Source organism: Crinia signifera, chromosome 12, assembly GCF_055691185.1.
Source record: "Crinia signifera chromosome 12, ASM5569118v1, whole genome shotgun sequence".
Lineage (NCBI taxonomy): Eukaryota > Metazoa > Chordata > Amphibia > Anura > Myobatrachidae > Crinia > Crinia signifera.
This window is the reverse complement of record NC_139228.1, coordinates 85,624,086-85,649,957: the sequence shown is the minus strand read 5'-3', so window position 1 is coordinate 85,649,957 and position 25,872 is coordinate 85,624,086. Positions and strand designations below refer to the sequence as shown.

The 25,872-nt window shown below is 44.0% G+C and overlaps 2 protein-coding genes across 6 annotated transcripts in view; both read left to right on the top strand.

Annotated features, from left to right (window-relative positions):
- Nucleotides 1–6,433, top strand: part of DAAM1 (dishevelled associated activator of morphogenesis 1) — a 149,259-nt gene extending 142,826 nt beyond the window's left edge. For all 5 annotated transcript variants that reach the window (XM_083165967.1, XM_083165968.1, XM_083165969.1 and 2 more), the window contains one exon: nucleotides 486–6,433. In XM_083165967.1, the coding sequence (XP_083022093.1) occupies nucleotides 486–695 (210 nt within the window). In that variant the 3' untranslated portion in view covers nucleotides 696–6,433. The remainder of the gene's footprint in view (nucleotides 1–485) is intronic.
- Nucleotides 6,434–13,343: 6,910 nt separating this feature from the next.
- Nucleotides 13,344–23,704, top strand: LOC146050358 (uncharacterized). Its single transcript, XM_083167311.1, has 4 exons — nucleotides 13,344–13,413; nucleotides 13,800–14,119; nucleotides 21,220–21,352; nucleotides 23,390–23,704. The coding sequence occupies exons 2-4, from the start codon at nucleotides 13,807–13,809 to the stop codon at nucleotides 23,481–23,483; spliced, it is 540 nt and encodes a 179-aa protein (XP_083023437.1). The 5' UTR covers nucleotides 13,344–13,413; nucleotides 13,800–13,806; the 3' UTR covers nucleotides 23,484–23,704.
- Nucleotides 23,705–25,872: the final 2,168 nt, after the last annotated feature.

Genomic DNA, 25,872 nt, shown 5'->3' with positions numbered 1-25,872 from the left:
ATCCAGCTGGGGCACAGGTGCAGTTATTACTAACTGTCACCTTTTCAAACGTGCTTCATTCATTCCTAACAGACACGTTCTACAGATCCACAGGTGTTCTGGAAAACATGGACTGTTGGTATCTCTCTGGGACCGGTTTAGCCACCCCTCCCCTAGGGTAAAGTAGTTTTGAGCAGGGGTTTCCACTTCAATCCTCATGTATCACCAACAGGCCATGTTTGCGGATTTCTTTACTCATGCCACAGGTGAGTCGCTCTGTTGCTGGGTCAGTAATTATCTCACCTGTTCCACAGACAGAAATTCCCCAAATATGACCCGTTGGGAGTACTTGAGGGTTGATTTTGAGACCCCTGCTATCGAGCATTTTCTTGTTTGTTTGAAGCGACTTACGTGGCTTTTGGGTTTGCTTTATTGCGCCTCCGGTTCTGTAAATTAATTTGACTGAATTGACTTGTTGGTAAATCACATTTGCTTTCTGCCCACAGCTGAAGGAGCAGCGGGAACGAGAACGCAAGGCCAGGAAAGCCAAGGAAAACGGAGAGGAAGAGGGGGAGTTTGATGACTTGGTCTCTGCTCTCCGATCCGGTGAAGTCTTCGATAAGGACCTTTCTAAGCTTAAAAGAAACCGCAAGCGCATTGCCACCCAGGCGACGGAGAGCAGCCGGGAGCGGCCGGTCACAAAACTGAATTATTAAGTCGCTTATCTGCACCATCAATGACACTGCCGCGGAATGGGAGGGGTAGCTGGGTGTGTACATATGTACTTAATGTATAATAATGTGTGTGCAGATGTACTTGCGGAAAGCATTTTATACACTTGCACACGTATATGTATATAATTTGGAGGAATTCATGCACATATTAAATATGTGATTTTACTGCAGTATTATGTATATATGTGTATAGAGGCACATGTATACATACCCACTGTGTATAAATGTTTTATTTAGTTTTTATTTTGTTTGTTTTTTAATCTAAAACTTATATATATTTTTTTTTGTAGTGCAAAAGCACAATTAAGGCGGGTGCATTCCTAAAACATACAATCTGTTCACGGTCTGTTCCAAAAAGAAAAAAAAAAGTGCATGTGTTGTGTGTAGGCGGCCATTTTGAGATTTGCATCCTCTCCGTTAGTGATGTCACTGGTTCCTTGGGCGTTCAAAGGCTGCGTACTCAGTGATGTCACTGGAGAATTTTGGTGTCGGTTACAATTTGGCTTCCTCCACTACATATGAGTGGCCGCTGCACTTTAAAAGGGTAGATAAAAAAAGGAAAAAGAATATATTTATTATAGAAGTGTGTCCTATATAAAAACACATGGGTGTATATTAAATCACAGCAAAGTTCTATAGAATCACCTTAATTATGCAATAAAATGCAGGTTTATTTTAAAGGGGGGGCAGCGGAGTTTTATCGAAAAACGTGCAATCAAAATTCACTCTGAATAACACCTTTGGGAATCCAGACGTGTGCTTTAATTTGGGTCACCTTATCATTAGTATTCATTTAAATAGAGAGGTCCTTTCCAATGTTACCAGGGCGTCTTCGGTTACTCGTCGGTTATTCCATTTATTCTGTGTGCGTACGACACGCTGGGCACATCACAGATCCAGTAAAATACTCAGCACTGATTACAAAGATCTCATCTCATTACTACTGATTGCATCGTTCTCATCATCGTGTTTCCGGATGGTTTTTATTTTATTTTTAAATAGAGAGAATTGGGAATTACAGACATTTCAGAGGTTTAAACTTGTCCAAGTTATCGTCTTTGTTGAAAAAATACTGTAAAGAATTAAATATTTTTATACTGGAGTATTTTAGTGTCCAGCTCCCATAAAATAAAGGGGTCTTTTTTAGAATCCTGTCAGTCGTGCCATGCTCATTGGTAACTTTGTACCCAAATAGGTAATTGAGGCGTTGGTGGGGGGGGTGCCCACCCGTGTCCCATGGGTACCGTAGCATGCGCATGTTAAAGGTTTCAAAGATATTTCAATGTGCTTAACTCTCTCTAATGGGTAGGTCGATGTAGGTTGATTTTTTTTAATTTATTTTTTTAGAATTTTAAAAATTGTCTTAATCAATGTTGTCTTGCAGGGTTAATCCACACATTTACTGGCAGATGACCTTTTTACATTAGTTTTTATAATGTGTGTTGTAGCCCTGGACTTTCTGGAAGCCCAACATCGATTTGAGATCCTTTTTCAAGCATTCAACATCGACCATAAATCAACAAAACTTCGGCCAAAATCCACATTTTAGTAAATTAGTACATACAGTAGCCCATATACAACACCTTCAATTCTAGTTCTGCTTTACACAACAGTACTTCCAATTATCATATAATAACCAGATACAATGCACTCAGTAACTTTTTTTAATTCTAATTTTGTTTAATGTTTACGCTTTTATACCTCTGAGTGGCGTATTACATTAGCTGCAGGCTTCTGAGACAGCCTTACACAAAGTGCAGCTACTGTACGTGGTCATATTGTGATAGGTCAAAAACTATGGTTATTTTTGCTCACCCCTCAATATGAAGAGTGCAAACAAATAAGCAATGATTTATTACCGTAACATCCCAGGAAGCGTCATCACACTAGGGTTTCTTAAAGTTAATTGGACCAAGCCCCTAAGTCTACAAGAAAATGGTCACAAATCTGACCAGGCCGTACATCTCTCAGGAACAGGGGTTAAAGTGAGGGGGAACGGAGCAGAACTGAGTTCCACCACCTCTAATTCTGAGGTGGAACATTTTAGCCTCCACATTGGCCCTGCACAGTAATTCTCAGAGAAAAGCATTCTAGATTGCAGGGGGATGCCAAAAACTGTACCATTGGCCCGGTTTCTGCCTAATGGGGGGAGGGGGTAATTCGATGGCATAGAGAAATTAGTTCCCTCACCTCTGCATGACCACTTTATGCCCTGCTCAGGAACCACAGCCTCCAAAATGAGTGTGTAAGAAAATTCTTTCAGTGTAGTTTAGTGAATTCAGTTGCTGCAGCAATGTGTTCCCATTGGTTTAGAAAGTACAGCTTTAATTTCTATGTATAATCTGCTGCTGCTTGTTACAGTTAAAGATTTTTTTTATTTTTAACTTCTTTTAGTTTTCAGACATTAGATCCAAGTCCTGCCATTTTCTAAACCATATACTGTAAATTCTGTTTAATTCTGTCTGATGGATTATTACTTAAGACCGCTTGGTCAGCCATTTTGTTTGTGTTAGAAGACCTCCATTCAGATATATATAATATATTGGCAGGTGCTCGTCCGTTTAGTGATATCACTCAGGTGCTAGAAAAAGAAGGTTAATACTGAGTAATAAAAAACACTTTGTTTCCCCCAGCACACTAATACCCCTTTCATATCGCCAACCTGGCAATTACCTAGGGTCATTTTTCCGGGTGCAGTCTGACCTGAATTCACACCAGAAGCAAATTACTGAGTTAAAGCCTTTCAATCCGGGAATTTGCTGGAAAACCCGGGTTTTCTTTCTGGTCAAGAGCAGGGTCGGCGACCCAGAATTAAATACCCGGGTTCACCCTTTCACACTAAAGGAAAAACCTGGGTTTTTCAGGAAATATCTGTGTTGAAAAGCTTTAACCCGGTAAATTTTGCTTTTGGTGTCAATGGGGTATTAATGATACCAGTAATCAGATTTAAATACTACAACTGGCTGTGGGGCTTACCCTTAGGCCCCCATACACAAACTAGATTTGGGCCAATTTCACCCGTGGAAACAGGCCAATAAAATGGCCTAAATCTGGTCAGTGTGATGTCCCCTCAGGTCCGATACTTGGTCCCATACACACCTGAGTCGGAGGTCTCACCTCCAACCTTGGACCTCCCTCCCAGACGGGGAACGGAGGGCTGGGCGGGGAACAGGGGTCGCATGTGATCCTACCACCTAGAAAGTTCCCAGGCAGCTCGTAGGTGATCGGCTGGACGTACACTGCTGCGAGAAATGACAGTAGTGCATGCCCATCTTTATATTGCATTATCATGTATTATTTAAATCTTGTTACTGGTATCATTCAGTGTGTTGGGGAAACCAAGTGTTTTTTTGTTACCCATAGCAACCAGTCAGTCTGTAGTAATCACATTAATACATTCTTGTACCTGATTGGTTGATTTGGTTTCCCGCCTTTGTTATTAAATGATGCCCCGTTCAGAATATCTAATTGTTTTCTGTGAAATTACCTAAACCTGCAAACTACCTTTTGTATTCAAATACCATGATTTTGCTATAAAAAAAAATGTATTTGCGCAAAATGTGTAATACGTTAATTTATCTTACAAATATAATCTATACTCTCCTATACATTGATAAATAAATCTGCTCTAACACTACTATTGTACATAAAGGCCTTGCTGCAATAGGAGCAGGGAGTGCAGCCGCTATGGGGCCCAGAGCTGAGAGGGGCCACCTTCCCTATCAGTTACATGTGTTTTTGTTTTTTTGTACATGGAGCCTGTACAAACGTTTGCTGTGGGGCCAACAAATATATAGTTAGTCCATTGATTGTACGTCACACGTTTATATAAATCGCACAAAAACATGTTTTCTGACTTTCTATTCCGCACAAGAAAACTGGAATGATTTAGTAATGGCTGCCTCCCAGACACTTCTACTTACGGTTAAAAACATGGACATGAAAAGGATGTAAGAAATGCAGACTGATCATACATGGCTGTGGGAATTTTTATTTGGCAAAAGGACAGCTGCAGTCCAAGAGACAAAATAATGTAATTTTTTATTTTATTTGATGTATTTTACAGTGGAAAATGTTATTTTCCTTTTTAATAGGTGGGGAGACAAAAAAACTGTTTTTGCCCCCCCCCCCCCCCCCTTTATACTTTATAGAGTATACAAGAGTTAGGTACTGGTGTACATTTATTACAGATTTGATTTTGTTTTTGTTTTTTTGTTTTCACTAGAGCAATTTTCAACTTTTTGTTTAAAAATTTTAAATACATTTTTTGTAATAACTAGCATGTTCATGATAATATTATTTCAGGTGCACATTTATTGTGGTGCTTCGGAGAAGCTGTGAAATAAAATTTCCTGGAGGGCTAAATAATGCTGTTTGGAGTCACATAATATAGAATATGCTCCAGTCACCTAAGCTCAGAGGTGGCGGCCATTTTGTCAGCCAAAGCAATACTCCTGGGAACGCAGCCTATGAATTTCCCAGAGACATTAAGGTGGGATTGCAGTTTTTCATTTGTGCCTCATTTTCTCTGTGAAGTCAGTAGTCTCTAGCAAACTGAGTGTCTTACATATTCATCTGGCCACAAAATGGCTGCTTCCCCGGTGAGTGGGTGACGGGTATCCTGGTATATATTCTGAATTGGTGGATTACCATTCTCGCCATACTCGATACACATTTTTATGTGTGAACCGTGGGTGTTACTCTAGTGTCAGACATCAGGATCTCAACTGGTGCTTAAGTGTCTTCCTCTGGGCTGTAGAGTATTTGAGAACCTTCAATGTCTTTGCAGAGACAGGTTTCTCAGGGATGTAGTCTGCAATCTCGATGGTAAAACTCTAGATACAGGCGGTGGGATCCCGGAGGGTCAAAATGCTCCCAATTTCAAACCGTTGGGGTGGGGGGTTTGTTATGGTCAGGCTGCGGCAGGGGTGGGTTAGAGTTATACTAAGGGTTAGTCTGAGGATACTTAAAGTGAATTGCGGCGTTTTCACCGACAGGATCCCACAGCCAATATACAGACCGTTGAGATGCCGTTCCCAACCCCTTTCTAGAACTTTGTCCATGCAAGAGTTGGAAAAGGGTCTGATGTTATGTCTCTGAGGCCATACCTGTTTATACCAAAACCTGGATAGGCCGATCAGCCCTGACCCTTTACCGTAGTATTCTTTCCATTGCATTCCTATTATTCTTTTCAAAAGTGCCTCTTTATATTCTGTACATTTTTGCTTTTCAAAGTTTCAATAAGATCTACAGTAATAAATAAAAAAAATAAAAAATAGCCAAATATTATTATTATTATTATTTTTTTTAAAGCTGTACTTCACATCTGTTGTACCTACTCGGAGTGGCTGGGGTTTGCCACATACGGTTATGTCTCGGATCCCGTTGTTATCGTTTTGGGTTCTTTTTCATGCTGCCAATGTAAAAAATACGGGGAAAATGTTTTTGATCAGTGCTGATGTAATTAGGGGTTGTTCTGTAAGGTGTGCATTTAAAGAAAAAAAAAAAAAAACGTTTTTTTTTTTTTTGTTTTTTTTATCTGTCTCCAAAGGATAAATCTGAACATATTTGTAAATGTGTCTGTCTGTAAAAGAGCTTTGAGATCATAGTGAACTCTAGTTAGTAGGAACAAGAATGTTTAGTAGTAGAAGAGAAAAAGACTGTTTTTATTATGATGTACATTTAACTATGGAAATATGCAATAAAAAAAAAAAACAGTACTTACAGGATGTGTTTTTTTTTATTATTCTACAAATTTCTATAGGGAACATGATTTGGGTCACACTGCAGTTGTTTGAAAGCAATAATTGTCATTATTCTCATGGTATCTGCATTCTGCTGATAAACTATAATTCTCAAAATTCCTAACAAACTTTTAATTGTGGGAGAGTCTTTCCAAATCTGCAAGCTGAAACTACAGCAGTCAAGCAATTTGTACCAAAGAGCGCCATCTAGTGGCGTTTCAGAGAATTTAAAGACCGTTTATTTCTAGGTTATGGGGTAGTGCTTATTCGAACGCTTTTTAGTGCCTGAAATGCTTTTTAATAATGTTACACTTCTTAACACCCTAATAACAATTCTCACCTTGAGTACGGTGCTGCTACTTATTAATGTAATACCTCCTAACATTTAAATTGGTACTTCATTCTCTAATTTGTTGCCTTGGTGTTGACCTGCATGTTTAGCGGGCCCGAGTGACAGCGGCCAATATCGCTCAGTGTGTATGGATAATGATGGCCGCGCCCCCCATCTGCTAGTGTGTATAGGGCTTTATTTTCATTGTTTCAATTTTTTTTATATTCTATTTGTTACTTTGTATGTAATTAAGCATCACCTAGGTTTGCTTTTTATTTAAAAAAGAGGACCAGCATTCCTCTTCCAGGTGCAGCTGCTGTTATTAATTGTACCCCTTTTACACCAAAATTGCCGGGTCGCAATAACCCGGGTTTCGGCTCTGGTGTAAAAGAGGTTATTGGATGGTGTCACTCTTGGCGCCGGGGCTGTTTTTGTTCTTACATAGATCACAACCTTGTAGCTTTCTGATGCCGAACGAAACACGTCTGGGACGGTGCTTCTTAAAGAGGGCTTCCCAAAAACCTCAGATGCAAAAAGCAGCAAATAAAATTAAAACTCTGTCCTACGTACCTACCTCTTATCTGTGGGTCTAAGTTGTTCCTCTGTGCTGTCAAATTCTATGTAACCCTAGACTGGTAAGCCCTGTGCGCTGGAATCCCTAGGGAAATGGGGACTGACCTAAAAACGTCCAGCCAATCACCTGCTAACTGCCATGTTACAGGCTATGTTTGAAAAAAAGTCAGTAGGGAGCTGATTGGCTGGACGTTTATCTCTCCTTATTACCCTTGTATTTATCTCTTGTTAAGGCTTAATACATCTGCCCCACTATGTGATATATGATACACAAAGTTCATGGTTTTTAGACACTCTCCCCTTCATACTGTAGAGTGACCATCTATTTACACAAATTATTTAGTGGACAAGGAGATTAATATGTATGTTAAGGTCTGCTGCTAGGTTCTTTGTGGTTCCCCTCCACCTTCTGGACTTTCTACTTGCTATCATTACTGCCCTGGGCGGCTTTTGTGTTGAAAGCTGCTCAAACGAGAAAACTGAGCTGCTTTCAACTCAAAATCTCCCATTGTGTATGGGCCTTAAGAAATGTAGGCAATAAACATTCTGCAAAAGAAAAAAAAAATGCACCCAACAGTGGAATCCTCATGGACAGATTTCTGATGGATCCTGCGGAATATTCTCACCCTGACGCCAGTCTAACCCTAAAACTCCTACGCAGCTGATGTAGGAGAATACGCCAGTATTGGCGCCACTTGGAAATGTATTGTGACACCAAGGGCAGCTCTGCAGATCTGTACAAACATGCAGTGGCGGACGTAGAGCCTTCCAGTGTTGACCATCTGAACTGAGACGATGGTGCCATGTTTACTGGGTGGTCTTCATGCTAGGCTGTTTGGGATCAGTATGATTTCCCGGCAGCCGGGATCCTGGTGGTTAGAATAAGGACAGCAGGATCCCATCTGCCGGAATGCTGACAGGGTGGGGAGCGCAACCAAGAGGAAGAACAGTCCCTGTGTGCCAGGATTCCGTCTGTCTGTAATATCTGCAGTCAGGGTTGGCGTCCTGACCACCGTGATCCCGACTGGCTGTATTTTAACTGCATACCGGCAGTTTAAGTGGGGCGCCATTTACATGCATGATTGTAAATGGGCTAAATGCACCTTTATCTTGCTCTAGGGGTTGATATCTCCACTGAGCATGTGCAGGCACTGAGGCCCCACCCCAATTCCCACGGATTTTTGTCTGCAGCACCGGTGACCGATGTCGGACTAAATATAATTATATGGGTGCAGTGTGTGTGGGGTGTATCCAACTACACCTGTGGGAGTGCACCACAGTCCTCCATTATAGATATGCCAATGGCGCCAGGGGCCTGATTCTGTTTGACTCAGTAAGCTGTGAAGCTCGCAGCTTACAGAGTCCCAGAGTGCCCGCCACACCAGACCCGCCCCGTCGCCGTATCCCACCACAACCATGCAAAGGTATTTGTAATGAAAACACACCCCCTCGCGTGTGCCTGGGCACGCAAATATGTCAGTGGAGACTGACTTATATTTGTGGGCTCTGGGATGAAGACATGTGACGTCGCATGTCATGTGACGTCAGCCTGCTGCCCCTGGCACCAAGCGTTGCGGCCACAGTTACACGGGAACGCCCAGCGGTTGCCTGAGTATGCCTATGAAATGCTGGGCATTCCCATGTCGGAACGCTGCCACTGCGAGGAGGGTGCAGAACAGCAGGTAAGTGCATCTTAGTCATTTTCAGGCCCGGCCCCTGTGGCCCTTACTCTGTCCCTCGCACAAACACACTGTAATGAACGATTCTGCTCTACAGTATTGCATCTGTCAGACACGATGTCCATCTGAAACATTGGTGACATCTAATTTTATAGACAAATCTATTCATTTAAATCTAATCTAGTTCTGTAGATTTTACATTACATGGCAGATTTAGGTCAAAGTTTGAAAAGAACACACCTTGGTTTTCACCTATATAGAAGGAGACAACTACAATCCTTCATGCATGCAGGAGATATGGTTACAGTAGTTCAGCCGGATATTCCAGCTGCCGCCAATCTGTAACAACAAATACTTAGCTTACTCCACACTGTCCCATCGGGTCAAACATCTACTCAGTGATTAATACCAGTAGCGGATGCAGCTGCTGGGCTGCTGTGCTGACCACACAGTGCAGGGGGGAAATGTTTTACACATATAAGCATACCTGTTATGATGCATGTAATCTATGTGCTGGCTGGTTATCCCAGGGGATCGGCAGCGGATTAACCCTTTGAGTGCCAGCGTTGCTGTGAGAGATCCTCAAAATATCCGCTAAAATTGCCAGCGACGCTCACAGCGACTGTTCTCTCAGCATAAATAAATACAGATACAGCCAGGTCAACTCAGTGAAGTTTAGTTAAATATTGCACCCCAAAAAAGAGCAGGCGCTGGGAGCGGCGCTGGCATTGTTAACGGATATTTTGAGGATCGCTCACAGCAAAGTGATGGGGATGCAGCTCTCAGATCGATTAATACCCCATTCACACCAGAAATGCAGGGACAAACCCGGGAATTCAGTTCCCGGGACAAGCCGGGACATTCCCGGGTATGGACCCACTCACACCATAAATGTCCCTGCATTTTCTGGTGGGCGGGAAGGAAGCCGGCAGGAGGTGGGGAGGAGGCGGGATGGCGGCGGAGGTGGGGAGAATACTCACCCCGGTTGCTGGTCCTCCGTGCAGACCAGGGATCCACACAGATGGCGGCGCAAATGACGGGACAGGCTGTGGATGAAGATGACGCAGCTCTCCGGCGTCCTCACTGCCGCCGGAGAGCTGCGTCATCATCATCCACCAGCTGTCCCGTCATTTGCGCCCGCCGCCTGCGTGGATTCCCATCCAGACAGCACACCGAGGACACGATAAGTATACCCTGTACCTTTCACACCAGCCAGGTCCCCGGGTTGAACCCGGGAACAACCCTGGTACCTAGCCGGGTTGAAATTTGCCCTGGATTTTGTCCCGGGAACCTTTCACACCAGCGCTAGTACCGGGTTGTTGTTGTTGGACTCAACCCGGGAATTTAGGCTGGTGTGAATGGGGTATTAGTAATTGTAATACTTTGTGCCTAGGCTGCAAAGTGCAGGAGCTCACCAGAGGCACCAACACCTCTGCCGGTCCCCAATAAAATGAGGGGGCATGGGCAATGGGAAAGAGAGTGGCCACGTCTCTGCTAAGATTTGGCTGGATTCCGGAGCTCCGGACTGATGGGTATAACCCCTGGGCTCCTGGGCCCTTCTCTTTTTTCAGAGCCCCGGCCAGGACACCCCACAGCGGCCGGGCCAAGATTCATTGACTATGCATAACTATTTGTTATACGGCGCACAACTGTGGCTCTGGGTGGCGATTACCTGTTAGCAGGGCTCCAAAAATGAGCAGCTCAGCGATCAGGTCTGAATTAGGCCCATGGACGCTAACATCGGTGAAGAAAGATCAGTGTGACTCTGAATACCAAACTTCCCAACATGACCCATTCCGGAGGGGACAAAATGCTCCGTTTCTGGACTTCCGTCATAACTTACGATTGCTGTCACCTGTGTTGAAGTAGGTAATAGATAAGCAAGGTGTTTCAGCACAGGTGTTGGTAATCATAGATAAAGAGGGAAGTCCAGGAACGGAGCATCTCGTCCCTCCTGGAGAGGGTCATGTTGGGAGGTATGGAATAAGCCCCTTGCATACCCTCCAACATGACCCATTCCATTAGGTACAAAATGCTCTGTTCCTGGACTTCCCTCTTAATGTATGATTGCCATCACCTGTATTGATCTAGTTCATTTATAAGAAAGGTGTGTCAACACAGGTGACGGCAATCATATAGGAAGAGGGAAGTCCAGGAGCAGAGCATTGTGTACCTAATGGAATGGGTAATGTTGGAGGGTATGCCCTTGTATATGTTGTGTTTTGTTTTAGGGAATGTACAGTAACCTTGCAGAAGGAGCGAATGTAAATCGTAGCAATGCTGCCCTCTAGTGTTTTATCTTGAAGTAGGTTCAACAATTGTGCTTGTATTAAAACCAAATTTTTAAGTTTTAAAACCAAGCTTTGCATTCTAAATATTCCTGTCAATGGAGTAATATTCTTTAAATTATTGATGACAACGTGAACCCATCAATATTTACATGCAAATCACTTTACTTGTCATCAATAATTTAATAAACATTTTATGTATAAAAAGGAAATTTGTACATGTATGGATCTATAAAGCCAGGAAAGACATCAATTACCATTAACTGTTACTCTGGGGTATCTTATAACACTATCGTGGAGAGATTTGGATCGTTGAGGCCAAGTGTTATTGGCGACCATTTTTCATTCCATTTTTGATAATTGTGTAATATCTGGGCGCCCGATTTTTTTCATCGGAGGACGCGTACCGCCTGTGCTCGCCACGCTTCGGGTTGGCGTTGATAATGGGGTGGCGTTAACAATGGGGGGGCATTTCACATATTCATTACTCATCAGGGTGGGTGTACAATCAAAAAATGGGTCTGGGGGGACATTTAACATATGAATCAGGCATCTGGGTGCCTGTACAATTAAAAATCGGGTCCCATCGCATCGCATGCGATGTGAGCCGATTTTTGGTTGTACAATGACATGCGATGAAAAAATCGAGCGCACAGATAATACACAAGTACCCCATTTTTTACAGTTAGAGCAAATTTGGGGATTTTGTTCTGTATGTGTGTGTGTATATATATATATATATATATATATATATATATATATATATATATATATATATATATGCAATAAGATCGCACTCCATACAAAAAATATTCAACCGCTGGGGTGACGTCCAGAACTTTCCTTACAAGAAACAAAGTCCATGTATATAAAGACCAAAAAGACACACTCTCCAGACTGTTTGATGCAAAATAAAAAGCTGTGTATTTGTATTCACATAAACATCAAATGTAAAAAGAAGGGTACTCAACGTTAGCGTTTCAGTCCATAAAGGACCTTCCTCAGGAGTTAGACAACAAGGGCATCCATTTGGGGTGAAGCACAGCGTGGACCACACAGCAGGTTCCTACAGAGTAGGAACCTGCTGTGTGGTCCACGCTGTGCTTCACCCCAAATGGATGCCCTTGTTGTCTAACTCCTGAGGAAGGTCCTTTATGGACTGAAACGCTAACGTTGAGTACCCTTCTTTTTACATTTGATGTTTATGTGAATACAAATACACAGCTTTTTATTTTGCATCAAACAGTCTGGAGAGTGTGTCTTTTTGGTCTTTATATATATATATATATATATATATATATATATATATATATATATATATATATATATATATAGAGTGTAATATGGAGTAGGACGGATATTACTTTTGTAATACGCTGGTCAATGATCAATGATAGATAGCTATTTTTATATTAACCCATTGAATGCCAAGGGAATTTGTGAAAATTGGTGTGAGAGTTGCCAAACATTTGTATTCCCCATAATGACCGGTAATGTGACCTTATATAGGAAATAGAATATTTTTTTACAGATTTTTATTTGAATTTATATAACAAATGTGAGCGACGCTGGGATTATAAGCGGATATTCTCTCACAGAGATGTTGGCACACAAGGGGTATGAACAAGTATTCAGTAGTTATATATCATATATGTGCAGTCGCTTATAGATATCTGCAAATACTGCGGGTACTATCTCGGCCCCATATATGACTCCATGCATTATATGTTATTTATAGCGCACTGCGGAGCAGTAATACTGTATGTCACATGACACATCTCTATCTGTATCTGAGCGGATGTATCACACTGCGGAGGTAGAAATTGTACCAACCAATCAGCTCCTAACTTGCCATTTTACAAACACAGCCTGTAGCATGGCAGGTAGGAGGTGATTGGTTGGTATATGATCTGTCTGTACAAGCTGTGATAAATATCCCCCACAGTCGGCCCTCAGGACCCCTGAGCTGTCCTCAGCTACTAATGTGCACGTATGAAAGTGTGGCAGTTGGTGATGAGTCACCTGACCTGTGCACCTGCCAGAACAGTTTGCCAGCCTGCCAGAGAAGACGCATGTGAGTATATGGTGAGTATATGGTGAGTACATGGTGAGCACATGGTGAGTACATGGTGAGTATATGGTGAGTATATGGTGAGTACATGGTGAGTATACGGTGAGTACATGGTGAGTACATGGTGAGTACATGGTGAGTACATGGTGAGTATATGGTGAGTACATGGTGAGTATATGGTGAGTACATGGTGAGTATACGGTGAGTATATGGTGAGTATATGGTGAGTATATGGTGAGTATATGGTGAGTACATGGTGAGTATATGGTGAGTACATGGTGAGTACATGGTGAGTATATAGTGAGTATATGGTGAGTATATGGTGAGTATATGGTGAGTATATGGTGAGTACATGGTGAGTACATGCTCTGGAATATTCACTTGTTCTGTCTTATAACAGGTTAGAAATGCTGACAATTTGTGATCCCTGCTGTCCACATTGGCCTCTCCGGCTGAGGTACTTAATGTATGTGATTGGAGGAGCAATAACAAATGCAGGGGTGCTCATCTCCGTTGTCACCTTCAAGTCCTGCCAGAGAGACCCGGAGGATGGCTGCAGCACCGCGCTGATGGTCCTGGGACCGGTCCTTGCTGATTTGGGCGTTGGCTCCTTCGTGCTGACGAGGTGCAGAGCTGCCAGAGAGGACACCACCACCACCACAGAGCCAGTTGCTGTAGAGTCACCACCATCAGTAGAGCAGGCCTACAGCATTACTGTGGGTGAGTACTTACTACGGTTATGTTACTGGCATAGGCTGATGGTGTGTAACTTAGCCAGTAGCAGTAGGACAGCCGGGCTATAGGAAATATTAGTCAGTAGGGACAGGTGGTATATAGGGTAACAGTGTTATTGGTGACATACAGGGACAGGTGGTATATAGGGTAACAGTGTTATTGGTGACATACAGGGACAGGTGGTATATAGGGTAACAGTGTTATTGGTGATGTACAGGGACAGGTGGTATATAGGGTAACAGCGTTATTGGTGATATACAGGGACAGGTGGTATATAGGGTAACAGCGTTATTGGTGATATACAGGGACAGGTGGTATATAGGGTAACAGTGTTATTGGTGATATACAGGGACAGGTGGTATATAGGGTAACAGTGTTATTGGTGATATACAGGGACAGGTGGTATATAGGGTAACAGTGTTATTGGTGACATACAGGGACAGGTGGTATATAGGGTAACAGCGTTATTGGTGATATACAGGGACAGGTGGTATATAGGGTAACAGTGTTATTGGTGATATACAGGGACAGGTGGTATATAGGGTAACAGTGTTATTGGTGACATACAGGGACAGGTGGTATATAGGGTAACAGTGTTATTGGTGACATACAGGGACAGGTGGTATATAGGGTAACAGTGTTATTGGTGACATACAGGGACAGGTGGTATATAGGGTAACAGTGTTATTGGTGACATACAGGGACAGGTGGTATATAGGGTAACAGTGTTATTGGTGACATACAGGGACAGGTGGTATATAGGGTAACAGCGTTATTGGTGACATACAGGGACAGGTGGTAAATAGGGTAACAGTGTTATTGGTGACATACAGGGACAGGTGGTATATAGGGTAACAGTGTTATTGGTGACATACAGGGACAGGTGGTATATAGGGTAACAGTGTTATTGGTGGTATATAGGGTAACAGTGTTATTGGTGACATACAGGGACAGGTGGTAAATAGGGTAACAGTATTATTGGTGACATACAGGGACAGGTGGTATATAGGGTAACAGTGTTATTGGTGACATACAGGGACAGGTGGTATATAGGGTAACAGTGTTATTGGTGACATACAGGGACAGGTGGTATATAGGGTAACAGTGTTATTGGTGACATACAGGGACAGGTGGTATATAGGGTAACAGTGTTATTGGTGACATACAGGGACAGGTGGTATATAGGGTAACAGCGTTATTGGTGATATACAGGGACAGGTGGTATATAGGGTAACAGCGTTATTGGTGACATACAGGGACAGGTGGTATATAGGGTAACAGTGTTATTGGTGACATACAGGGACAGGTGGTATATAGGGTAACAGTGTTATTGGTGACATACAGGGACAGGTGGTATATAGGGTAACAGTGTTATTGGTGATATACAGGGACAGGTGGTATATAGGGTAACAGCGTTATTGGTGATATACAGGGACAGGTGGTATATAGGGTAACAGCGTTATTGGTGATATACAGGGACAGGTGGTATATAGGGTAACAGCGTTATTGGTGATATACAGGGACAGGTGGTATATAGGGTAACAGCGTTATTGGTGACATACAGGGACAGGTGGTATATAGGGTAACAGCGTTATTGGTGATATACAGGGACAGGTGGTATATAGGGTAACAGCGTTATTGGTGACATACAGGGACAGGTGGTATATAGGGTAACAGCGTTATTGGTGACATACAGGGACAGGTGGTATATAGGGTAACAGTGTTATTGGTGATATACAGGGACAGGTGGTATATAGGGTAACAGTGTTATTGGTGACATACAGGGACAGGTGGTATATAGGGTAACAGTGTTATTGGTGACATACAGGGACAGGTGGTATATAGGGTAACAGCGTTATTGGTGACATACAGGGACAGGTGGTATATAGGGTAACAGTGTTATTGGTGACATACAGGGACAGGTGGTAAATAGGGTAACAGTGTTATTGGTGACATACAGGGACAGGTGGTATATAGGGTAACAGTGTTATTGGTGATATACAGGGACAGGTGGTATATAGGGTAACAGTGTTATTGGTGATATACAGGGACAGGTGGTATATAGGATAACAGTGTTATTGGTGACATACAGGAACAGGTGGTATATAGGGTAACAGTGTTATTGGTGACATACAGGGACAGGTGGTATATAGGGTAACAGTGTTATTGGTGACATACAGGGACAGGTGGTATATAGGGTAACAGTGTTATTGGTGACATACAGGGACAGGTGGTATATAGGGTAACAGTGTTATTGGTGATATACAGGGACAGGTGGTATATAGGGTAACAGTGTTATTGGTGATATACAGGGACAGGTGGTATATAGGGTAACAGTGTTATTGGTGACATACAGGGACAGGTGGTATATAGGGTAACAGTGTTATTGGTGACATACAGGGACAGGTGGTATATAGGGTAACAGTGTTATTGGTGATATACAGGGACAGGTGGTATATAGGGTAACAGTGTTATTGGTGATATACAGGGACAGGTGGTATATAGGGTAACAGCGTTATTGGTGACATACAGGGACAGGTGGTATATAGGGTAACAGTGTTATTGGTGATATACAGGGACAGGTGGTATATAGGGTAACAGTGTTATTGGTGACATGCAGGGACAGGTGGTATATAGGGTAACAGTGTTATTGGTGATATACAGGGACAGGTGGTATATAGGGTAACAGCGTTATTGGTGACATGCAGGGACAGGTGGTATATAGGGTAACAGCGTTATTGGTGATATACAGGGACAGGTGGTATATAGGGTAACAGCGTTATTGGTGACATACAGGGACAGGTGGTATATAGGGTAACAGCGTTATTGGTGACATACAGGGACAGGTGGTATATAGGGTAACAGCGTTATTGGTGACATACAGGGACAGGTGGTATATAGGGTAACAGCGTTATTGGTGACATACAGGGACAGGTGGTATATAGGGTAACAGTGTTATTGGTGACATACAGGGACAGGTGGTATATAGGGTAACAGCGTTGTTGGTGACATACAGGGACAGGTGGTATATAGGGTAACAGCGTTATTGGTGACATACAGGGACAGGTGGTATATAGGGTAACAGCGTTATTGGTGATATACAGGGACAGGTGGTATATAGGGTAACAGCGTTATTGGTGACATACAGGGACAGGTGGTATATAGGGTAACAGTGTTATTGGTGATATACAGGGACAGGTGGTATATAGGGTAACAGCGTTATTGGTGACATACAGGGACAGGTGGTATATAGGGTAACAGTGTTATTGGTGACATACAGGGACAGGTGGTATATAGGGTAACAGCGTTATTGGTGACATACAGGGACAGGTGGTATATAGGGTAACAGTGTTATTGGTGACATACAGGGACAGGTGGTATATAAGGTAACAGTGTTATTGGTGACATACAGGGACAGGTGGTATATAGGGTAACAGTGTTATTGGTGACATACAGGGACAGGTGGTATATAGGGTAACAGTGTTATTGGTGACATACAGGGACAGGTGGTATATAGGGTAACAGTGTTATTGGTGACATGCAGGGACAGGTGGTATATAGGGTAACAGTGTTATTGGTGATATGCAGGGACAGGTGGTATATAGGGTAACAGTGTTATTGGTGACATGCAGGGACAGGTGGTATATAGGGTAACAGCGTTATTGGTGACATACAGGGACAGGTGGTATATAGGGTAACAGCGTTATTGGTGACATACAGGGACAGGTGGTATATAGGGTAACAGTGTTATTGGTGACATACAGGGACAGGTGGTAAATAGGGTAACAGTGTTATTGGTGACATACAGGGACAGGTGGTATATAGGGTAACAGTGTTATTGGTGATATACAGGGACAGGTGGTATATAGGGTAACAGTGTTATTGGTGACATACAGGGACAGGTGGTATATAGGGTAACAGTGTTATTGGTGACATACAGGGACAGGTGGTATATAGGGTAACAGTGTTATTGGTGACATACAGGGACAGGTGGTATATAGGGTAACAGTGTTATTGGTGACATACAGGGACAGGTGGTATATAGGGTAACAGTGTTATTGGTGACATACAGGGACAGGTGGTATATAGGGTAACAGTGTTATTGGTGACATACAGGGACAGGTGGTATATAGGGTAACAGCGTTATTGGTGACATACAGGGACAGGTGGTATATAGGGTAACAGCGTTATTGGTGACATACAGGGACAGGTGGTATATAGGGTAACAGCGTTATTGGTGACATACAGGGACAGGTGGTATATAGGGTAACAGCGTTATTGGTGACATACAGGGACAGGTGGTATATAGGGTAACAGCGTTATTGGTGACATACAGGGACAGGTGGTATATAGGGTAACAGCGTTATTGGTGACATACAGGGACAGGTGGTATATAGGGTAACAGTGTTATTGGTGACATACAGGGACAGGTGGTATATAGGGTAACAGTGTTATTGGTGACATACAGGGACAGGTGGTATATAGGGTAACAGTGTTATTGGTGACATACAGGGACAGGTGGTATATAGGGTAACAGTGTTATTGGTGACATACAGGGACAGGTGGTATATAGGGTAACAGTGTTATTGGTGACATACAGGGACAGGTGGTATATAGGGTAACAGTGTTATTGGTGACATACAGGGACAGGTGGTATATAGGGTAACAGTGTTATTGGTGACATACAGGGACAGGTGGTATATAGGGTAACAGTGTTATTGGTGACATACAGGGACAGGTGGTATATAGGGTAACAGTGTTATTGGTGACATACAGGGACAGGTGGTATATAGGGTAACAGTGTTATTGGTGACATACAGGGACAGGTGGTAAATAGGGTAACAGTGTTATTGGTGACATACAGGGACAGGTGGTATATAGGGTAACCGTGTTATTGGTGACATACAGGGACAGGTGGTATATAGGGTAACAGCGTTATTGGTGATATACAGGGACAGGTGGTATATAGGGTAACAGCGTTATTGGTGATATACAGGGACAGGTGGTATATAGGGTAACAGCGTTATTGGTGACATACAGGGACAGGTGGTATATAGGGTAACAGCGTTATTGGTGACATGCAGGGACAGGTGGTATATAGGGTAACAGCGTTATTGGTGACATGCAGGGACAGGTGGTATATAGGGTAACAGCGTTATTGGTGACATGCAGGGACAGGTGGTATATAGGGTAACAGCGTTATTGGTGACATGCAGGGACAGGTGGTATATAGGGTAACAGCGTTATTGGTGACATACAGGGACAGGTGGTATATAGGGTAACAGCGTTATTGGTGACATACAGGGACAGGTGGTATATAGGGTAACAGCGTTATTGGTGACATACAGGGACAGGTGGTATATAGGGTAACAGCGTTATTGGTGACATACAGGGACAGGTGGTATATAGGGTAACAGCGTTATTGGTGACATACAGGGACAGGTGGTATATAGGGTAACAGCGTTATTGGTGACATACAGGGACAGGTGGTATATAGGGTAACAGCGTTATTGGTGACATACAGGGACAGGTGGTATATAGGGTAACAGCGTTATTGGTGACATACAGGGACAGGTGGTATATAGGGTAACAGCGTTATTGGTGACATACAGGGACAGGTGGTATATAGGGTAACAGCGTTATTGGTGACATACAGGGACAGGTGGTATATAGGGTAACAGTGTTATTGGTGACATACAGGGACAGGTGGTATATAGGGTAACAGTGTTATTGGTGACATACAGGGACAGGTGGTATATAGGGTAACAGTGTTATTGGTGACATACAGGGACAGGTGGTATATAGGGTAACAGTGTTATTGGTGACATACAGGGACTAGTGGTATATAGGGTAACAGTGTTATTGCTAATATACAGGGACAGTGGATGACTGACACACCCAGGCGGCAGTTATGTGGGCTAACGACCAGTGGCACAGCTGATGGCTGCCTAGGCGCTGCGCAGCTCGGCGGGTATGTGCCCCCAGTATGTAATGTCTTAAAGTAATGTATGCAATGCCCCCCCCCCCCCCATTCAACCCTGCTTGATGCTGCACTGTAATCCACAAAAATTCCTAGTGTGCGCAAGCATACATGGCCAATAAAGTTGATTCTATTCTAAGCCAGTGCTGACACATGTCATTACGTAATATGGTGTAATGCAAAGTGATCTACTCCAGTCATGTATACAATGCTGCACATCACTTCTCTAGTGGGTTGATGCTGATATCCACTCTGGACGATTTTCACAGAAAATCAAGATGTGGACCCAATCCTTATGGTCTATCTATATAATATATCTATCTATCTATCTATCTATCTATCTATCTATCTATCTATCTATCTACTTATCTATCTAACTCATATCTATCTATATAACTCATATCTATCTATCTATCCATCTATCTATCTAACTCATATGTCACCTATCTATCTATCTATCTATCTATCTATCTATCTATCGGTCTCATATATATATATATGTCTATCTAACTCATATCTATCTATCTATCTATCTATCTATCTCTCTATCTATCTATTTCATATATGGTATGTCATCTATCTATCTATCTATCTATCTATCTATCTATCTATCTATCTATCTATCTATCTATCTATCTATCTATCTATCTATCTATCTATCTAATATATAAAAGTGACATTTTGTCTGCCCTTCTGCCCAACTATAAAAATCCACAGTCTACAAGGGAAGATCATAAAATTGTACATGCGAGTGTATTAAAACACGGCCGAGGCAACTAAAAAAATTCCACATCGGAATTAATTACGGTTCATTTTCTATTGATGAAAAACCACAATTTTTGCTGTATGCTAATCTGTATGTTTATGGTTAAAACAATGACTGAACAAGTGAGTGCACACAATACGGGACGACGTAATGCTATCCTCTATTCAGATTCGTGGTCGTCTCAGATCCCGCGATATTACGGCCTCTAATAAATATATATATATATATACATATATATATATATATATATATATATATATATGTGTGTATATATATATATATATATATATATATATATATATAAATGTGTGTGTTTCATATAGTTATATTTTTTTGCAGACAATGAAACCATCCACTTTCCGGCACCTCCACCATCATACTTCGACATCCCAGCAGAAGGCCGCCCCGGTGTCAGAGATGTAAGAGATGTCACTGATCCACCAGCATCGTACCAGACTCTCTTCAGCAGACGGTAGGACAAATGTCTCACCAGGAACATGACTATAAACTCTTGGTCTCCTTAGCGAGATAGTAGAAGGTCCCCCATTTATTAGGCTTTGGGGTGTATGTCATAGTCTGCGTGTTGCCGGAAACTGTGAGATTCTGTTGATTTTGCTGCTGGATTTAAACCATCAATCTTTGAAGATGCAGAAGAAGTTTGGCTTTGAAAACATTGTTGCTTTAAATCTAATGGCTAAGGGGCTAATGGCTATGGGGATAATGGTTATGGGGATAATGGTTATGGGGCTAATGGCTAAGGGGCTAATGGCTAAGGGGCTAATGGCTAAGGGGCTAATGGCTAAGGGGCTAATGGCTATGGGGCTAATGTCTAGGGGTATAATGGCTAAGGGTATAATGGCTAAGGATCTAATGGCTAAGGATCTAATGGCTATGGGGCTGATGGCTCAGGGGCTGATGGCTCAGGGGCTAATGGTTATGGGGGTAATGGTTATGGGGGTAATGGCTATGGGGCTGATGGCTCAGGGGCTAATGGTTATGGGGGTAATGGCTATGGGGCTAATGTCTAAGGGGCTAATGTCCATGGGGCTGATGGCTAAGGGGCTAATGGCCATGGGGCTGATGGCTAAGGGGCTGATGGCTAAGGGGCTGATGGCTAAGGGGCTGATGGCTATGGGACTAATGGCTAAGGATCTAATGGCTAAGGAGCTAATGGCTATGGGGCTAATGGCTAAGGATCTAATGGCTATGGGGCTGATGGCTAAGGGGCTGATGGCTCAGGGGCTAATGGCTCAGGGGTCCATTAAGAATGATTACATATACAATGCGATCTGGGCAGAATCTTACAGCTCAGAAATGCATAATAATCTGCGATCCTAACGTCCTGATGTATCTGCCTGCATATGCGCTCAGCCGGGCGCCTGGGTTCTATGCATGCGTGGTTAGCGCTGACCCGTGCTGACTGCATTGCCCCGCTGGCAGTCTGGTCTGTTGCCCATAGGCTACCGATATTGATACATCGGGCAGCATCACATCCCCCAGAGAATCCTATGGGGGATGCGTCTGTGTGCCGGGCAGGATGGATTGCAGCAGGGATGTATGCGGGGGAGGGGGGGGGGGGTACTTATTTACGGCTAACCACCTCGCCACAAATGTTATATGACAAATAATCCCTAAATCACCAGAATGCTGTGGATGTCTGCAGTGGAACGGCCATAAGTTATACCCCTATGGCTGTCAGTAGGCGGAACAGTAACATCTGATAATTGTGTGGATAATGGGCCTGAATGAACACGGCCGGCAGATCACAGTCTATGTAGTGATGGGGGCGGTGACAGCCTGCTGTGGGGTGACGGTGTAGGGGTGCGGTCCGGACAACACAGGTGTATCTAGACTGTTTGTGATGTCACACACTGCCACTGCGACCTGAACAACGGCCGGCCTGCGTCTGACTTTGTAGCTACGCTGCGCAGCCAGGGTGCAGCCAATAGTGTGCGAGCACTTCACTGTGTAGTGAAGCACTTGCATATTAGCGGTGTGCCCACAAAATGTTGGCGCATCTCAGGGAGGGACCCAGCGTGCCCCTTGCCCTGTGCTGGGCACCACCCATCCCCCACAGCTACCACTCAGTTACAACTCATGCTGAGTCTGCAGCCGGTGCCCATCCACCTCCCCCGCCAGTCCCCCTCGCCGCCCGACACTCCATTCCCACCCCCCCCCCCGAACTGGGCAGCGTCTCCCTGAAGCAGAGACGGGCAGGGAGACGCCATGATACTGGGACGTGCGTGAGTCCCAGGCCCTATCGCCGGTGCTCGCCAGTGAAGGGGATCTGGCGGGCGCCGGCAATGGATGGAGCCGGCTCCATCTGTACGTCCAATCAGGTGCACTGCAGGCAGCCGGCTGGGGAGATGAACCAACCGCAGGCTATCCATTATCTGGTGGTGACCACTGTCCTCATGCTGCTTACACTGTCAGGACAAGGAGTACACTAGAGACATCAGTGTGACGTGTACATGTGATAACCTATGACGTCTGTATTTGTGTCAATCAGTTATGTAGACACAACACCCAGAATCCCGCACAAGCTGACATCTGCGTGGAATCCTGACCCGCCACCCAAATACAGCAAAGTCTGCCCTGTGTAGGAAAGACCTCCTCCTGCAGGCACGGAACATCTGCCTCCATCACTGCACCCCTGCCCTCTACCTCAGTGACCAGGTATCATCTCCCGGTTATTCCTGGCGGCAGGCAGCCTACTGAGCGCTCCTTCCGGCTCTAGGTGTATCCTTTATGTCATCGAATAAGGATTTGGTAGAAAAATGTTTATTAAATTCAGATTTGAATTCAGTTGAAAGGGAATAAAAGAGTTAAAGGGGAAATATGTAATTGGGAATTTAACTTGATTTATTATAATTCATTTTCTGCCTATTAGCAGTAATCATTTTATTACTATTTATAGTTAGTAACTTTACAGTTTACGTCTTACCATTGTTCTAAGAAAGTTATAATATATTTACTATGTTCTAAAATGTGTTATAAATGCTATGTAATATGCTGTTTACTTGATGTATTTACATGCAGCGGAGCGCACAAATGTGTCACCGTGTCACCATTGGTGAATCTTGTGCTGCATTGATGCTGCCATGTTTTATGTTCTCTCTCCCTGTTAGTCTGTTTTGTCTCCCCCTGTCTATCCTACTCGGGGCTTTTGCTACTCACCACTTTCAACAGTGGGGGTCTTGGGGGATTTTCCATTTTTTGCCGGACTAGATGGACATAATTCGGATATAATTTGGCCACAATTCGACCATAATTTGGACACATTTCGGACCTTAGTAATAATACGTCCCTCAGCGGGTTTTATGGTTTTACCTCTTGCCGAGTAATCTTGTGTTTCCCTGGCTTTCCCTCCCCCCCTTCCACCTCCTTTCCCTCAGTCATTCCTCATGTGTCATTTGTTCTGTCCGTGGCTGCTATAACTGGTAGGACGGTTATTTTCTGGAACCGGCAGGATTAGTAGGTTGGGCCATTGTGGTCCTCATAGAAATTTGCGTAAGGACACATAGCTGCTGTGGAACAAGCTCGCCTGTGCTACCACTACCACACAGCGACAGGTCAGCCGGGCACCGGTAAGCAGAAGAAGTGTGGCCTCCCAGGTGGGAGCACACACTACCAGCGGAGGGAGAGAGATCATAGGCTGCCCCTGCCTGTCTCCCAGGGCCAGCACACGGCACTGAGCAGCTTGCGCTGAGCTGGGGAGAGAGACTGTGCTGCCACAACAGCCTGTCATCTCTCTCCGCACTGCCCGGCTCCCTGCAACAGGGGAGGGGGGGCACTGCTTGTACATGAGTGATAATGAGCTAGAGGTTTGCACATCTGACAAGTTTAAGCTTGCCAGTGTTGGGGACATTACTAGCATCAGGTATGCCGGCCTTCATATAAGATTGGTTGGTCTTACATTTAGCATTGATCGTTTTGGGATAATGATGTACATTTGGCAGCTTTGGACATTGGTAGGCAGCAGAGTAACCCTGTGGTTGTACATGTAATTGGTAGGCAGCAGAGTAACCCTGTGGTTGTACATGTAATCTATCCAATGGGGGGGCCGTAGTTAAACACCCACTGATATTTTCAGAGCATTTATACTGTTCTGATGGCAACATTTATCAGGGGGTGGTCTACAGATGGAGCGCCTCTCATTACAGCGGGTCCTGGTGATTCTGGGGGAGATTCTCTTACATTCGTGATGAATGTATCTATTTACCGCTACTTTAACGGCACATTTGCGTGCCGTTAATGACCACCTCTTCTCCATATTCTCTCTCAATTAGGCTACCGCATTGAGTTTGCGGTACAGTATCTCACCCCTCCGCGATCCCCGGGTTGTGTCCAGAGCGCATGCGCCCGCTGTTTACTTTTCGTGTCATGCGCACTTTGCTTGTCCGGGAGCCAGTGGGGATTACCTGTCCGTCAGGCTATGGCGTGCTGTGCACGGGGGTATGCTTTATATGATTGACACCTCCCATCATAAAAAAAACCCCTTTTCATGATTATTTTAATATGGCTATTCCCTGTGCTCTAACGCCTGCTCTGTAGTAAAGCAGGCTGTACAACGTTGCCACCTCAAGCTTGCGAAGTTGAACAGCCTACTTTACAATGGCGCATAGGGAATAGGGAATAGGAGGGACGGCAATGCAGTCCAATGGGGAGCCGGCACCGTGACGAAAAGGTCACAAATGCGGAAGTGCAGCGATGAACCTTCAGGAGAGGAACAGCGCTGCGGTAAGCTTTAGAGAATCTCCCCCTCAATCACCAATTGCCAGGACCCGCCATCAGAGAGAAGGGGACGTGCGCGCATGAGATGCTTGCATGCTCCGTTGTGTCGGAGCCCACCACCGCCTCCCTGCTGCTCCCCCGTCGGTGCTGCAGCCTCCCGCACCCCCCTAACCCTGCCCATCTCCCTGAAGTGGAGACAGGCGGGGATTCCACTCCCTGCTGCCAAAAAACAGGGAAGTGAGTGCGTGTGAGATGCTC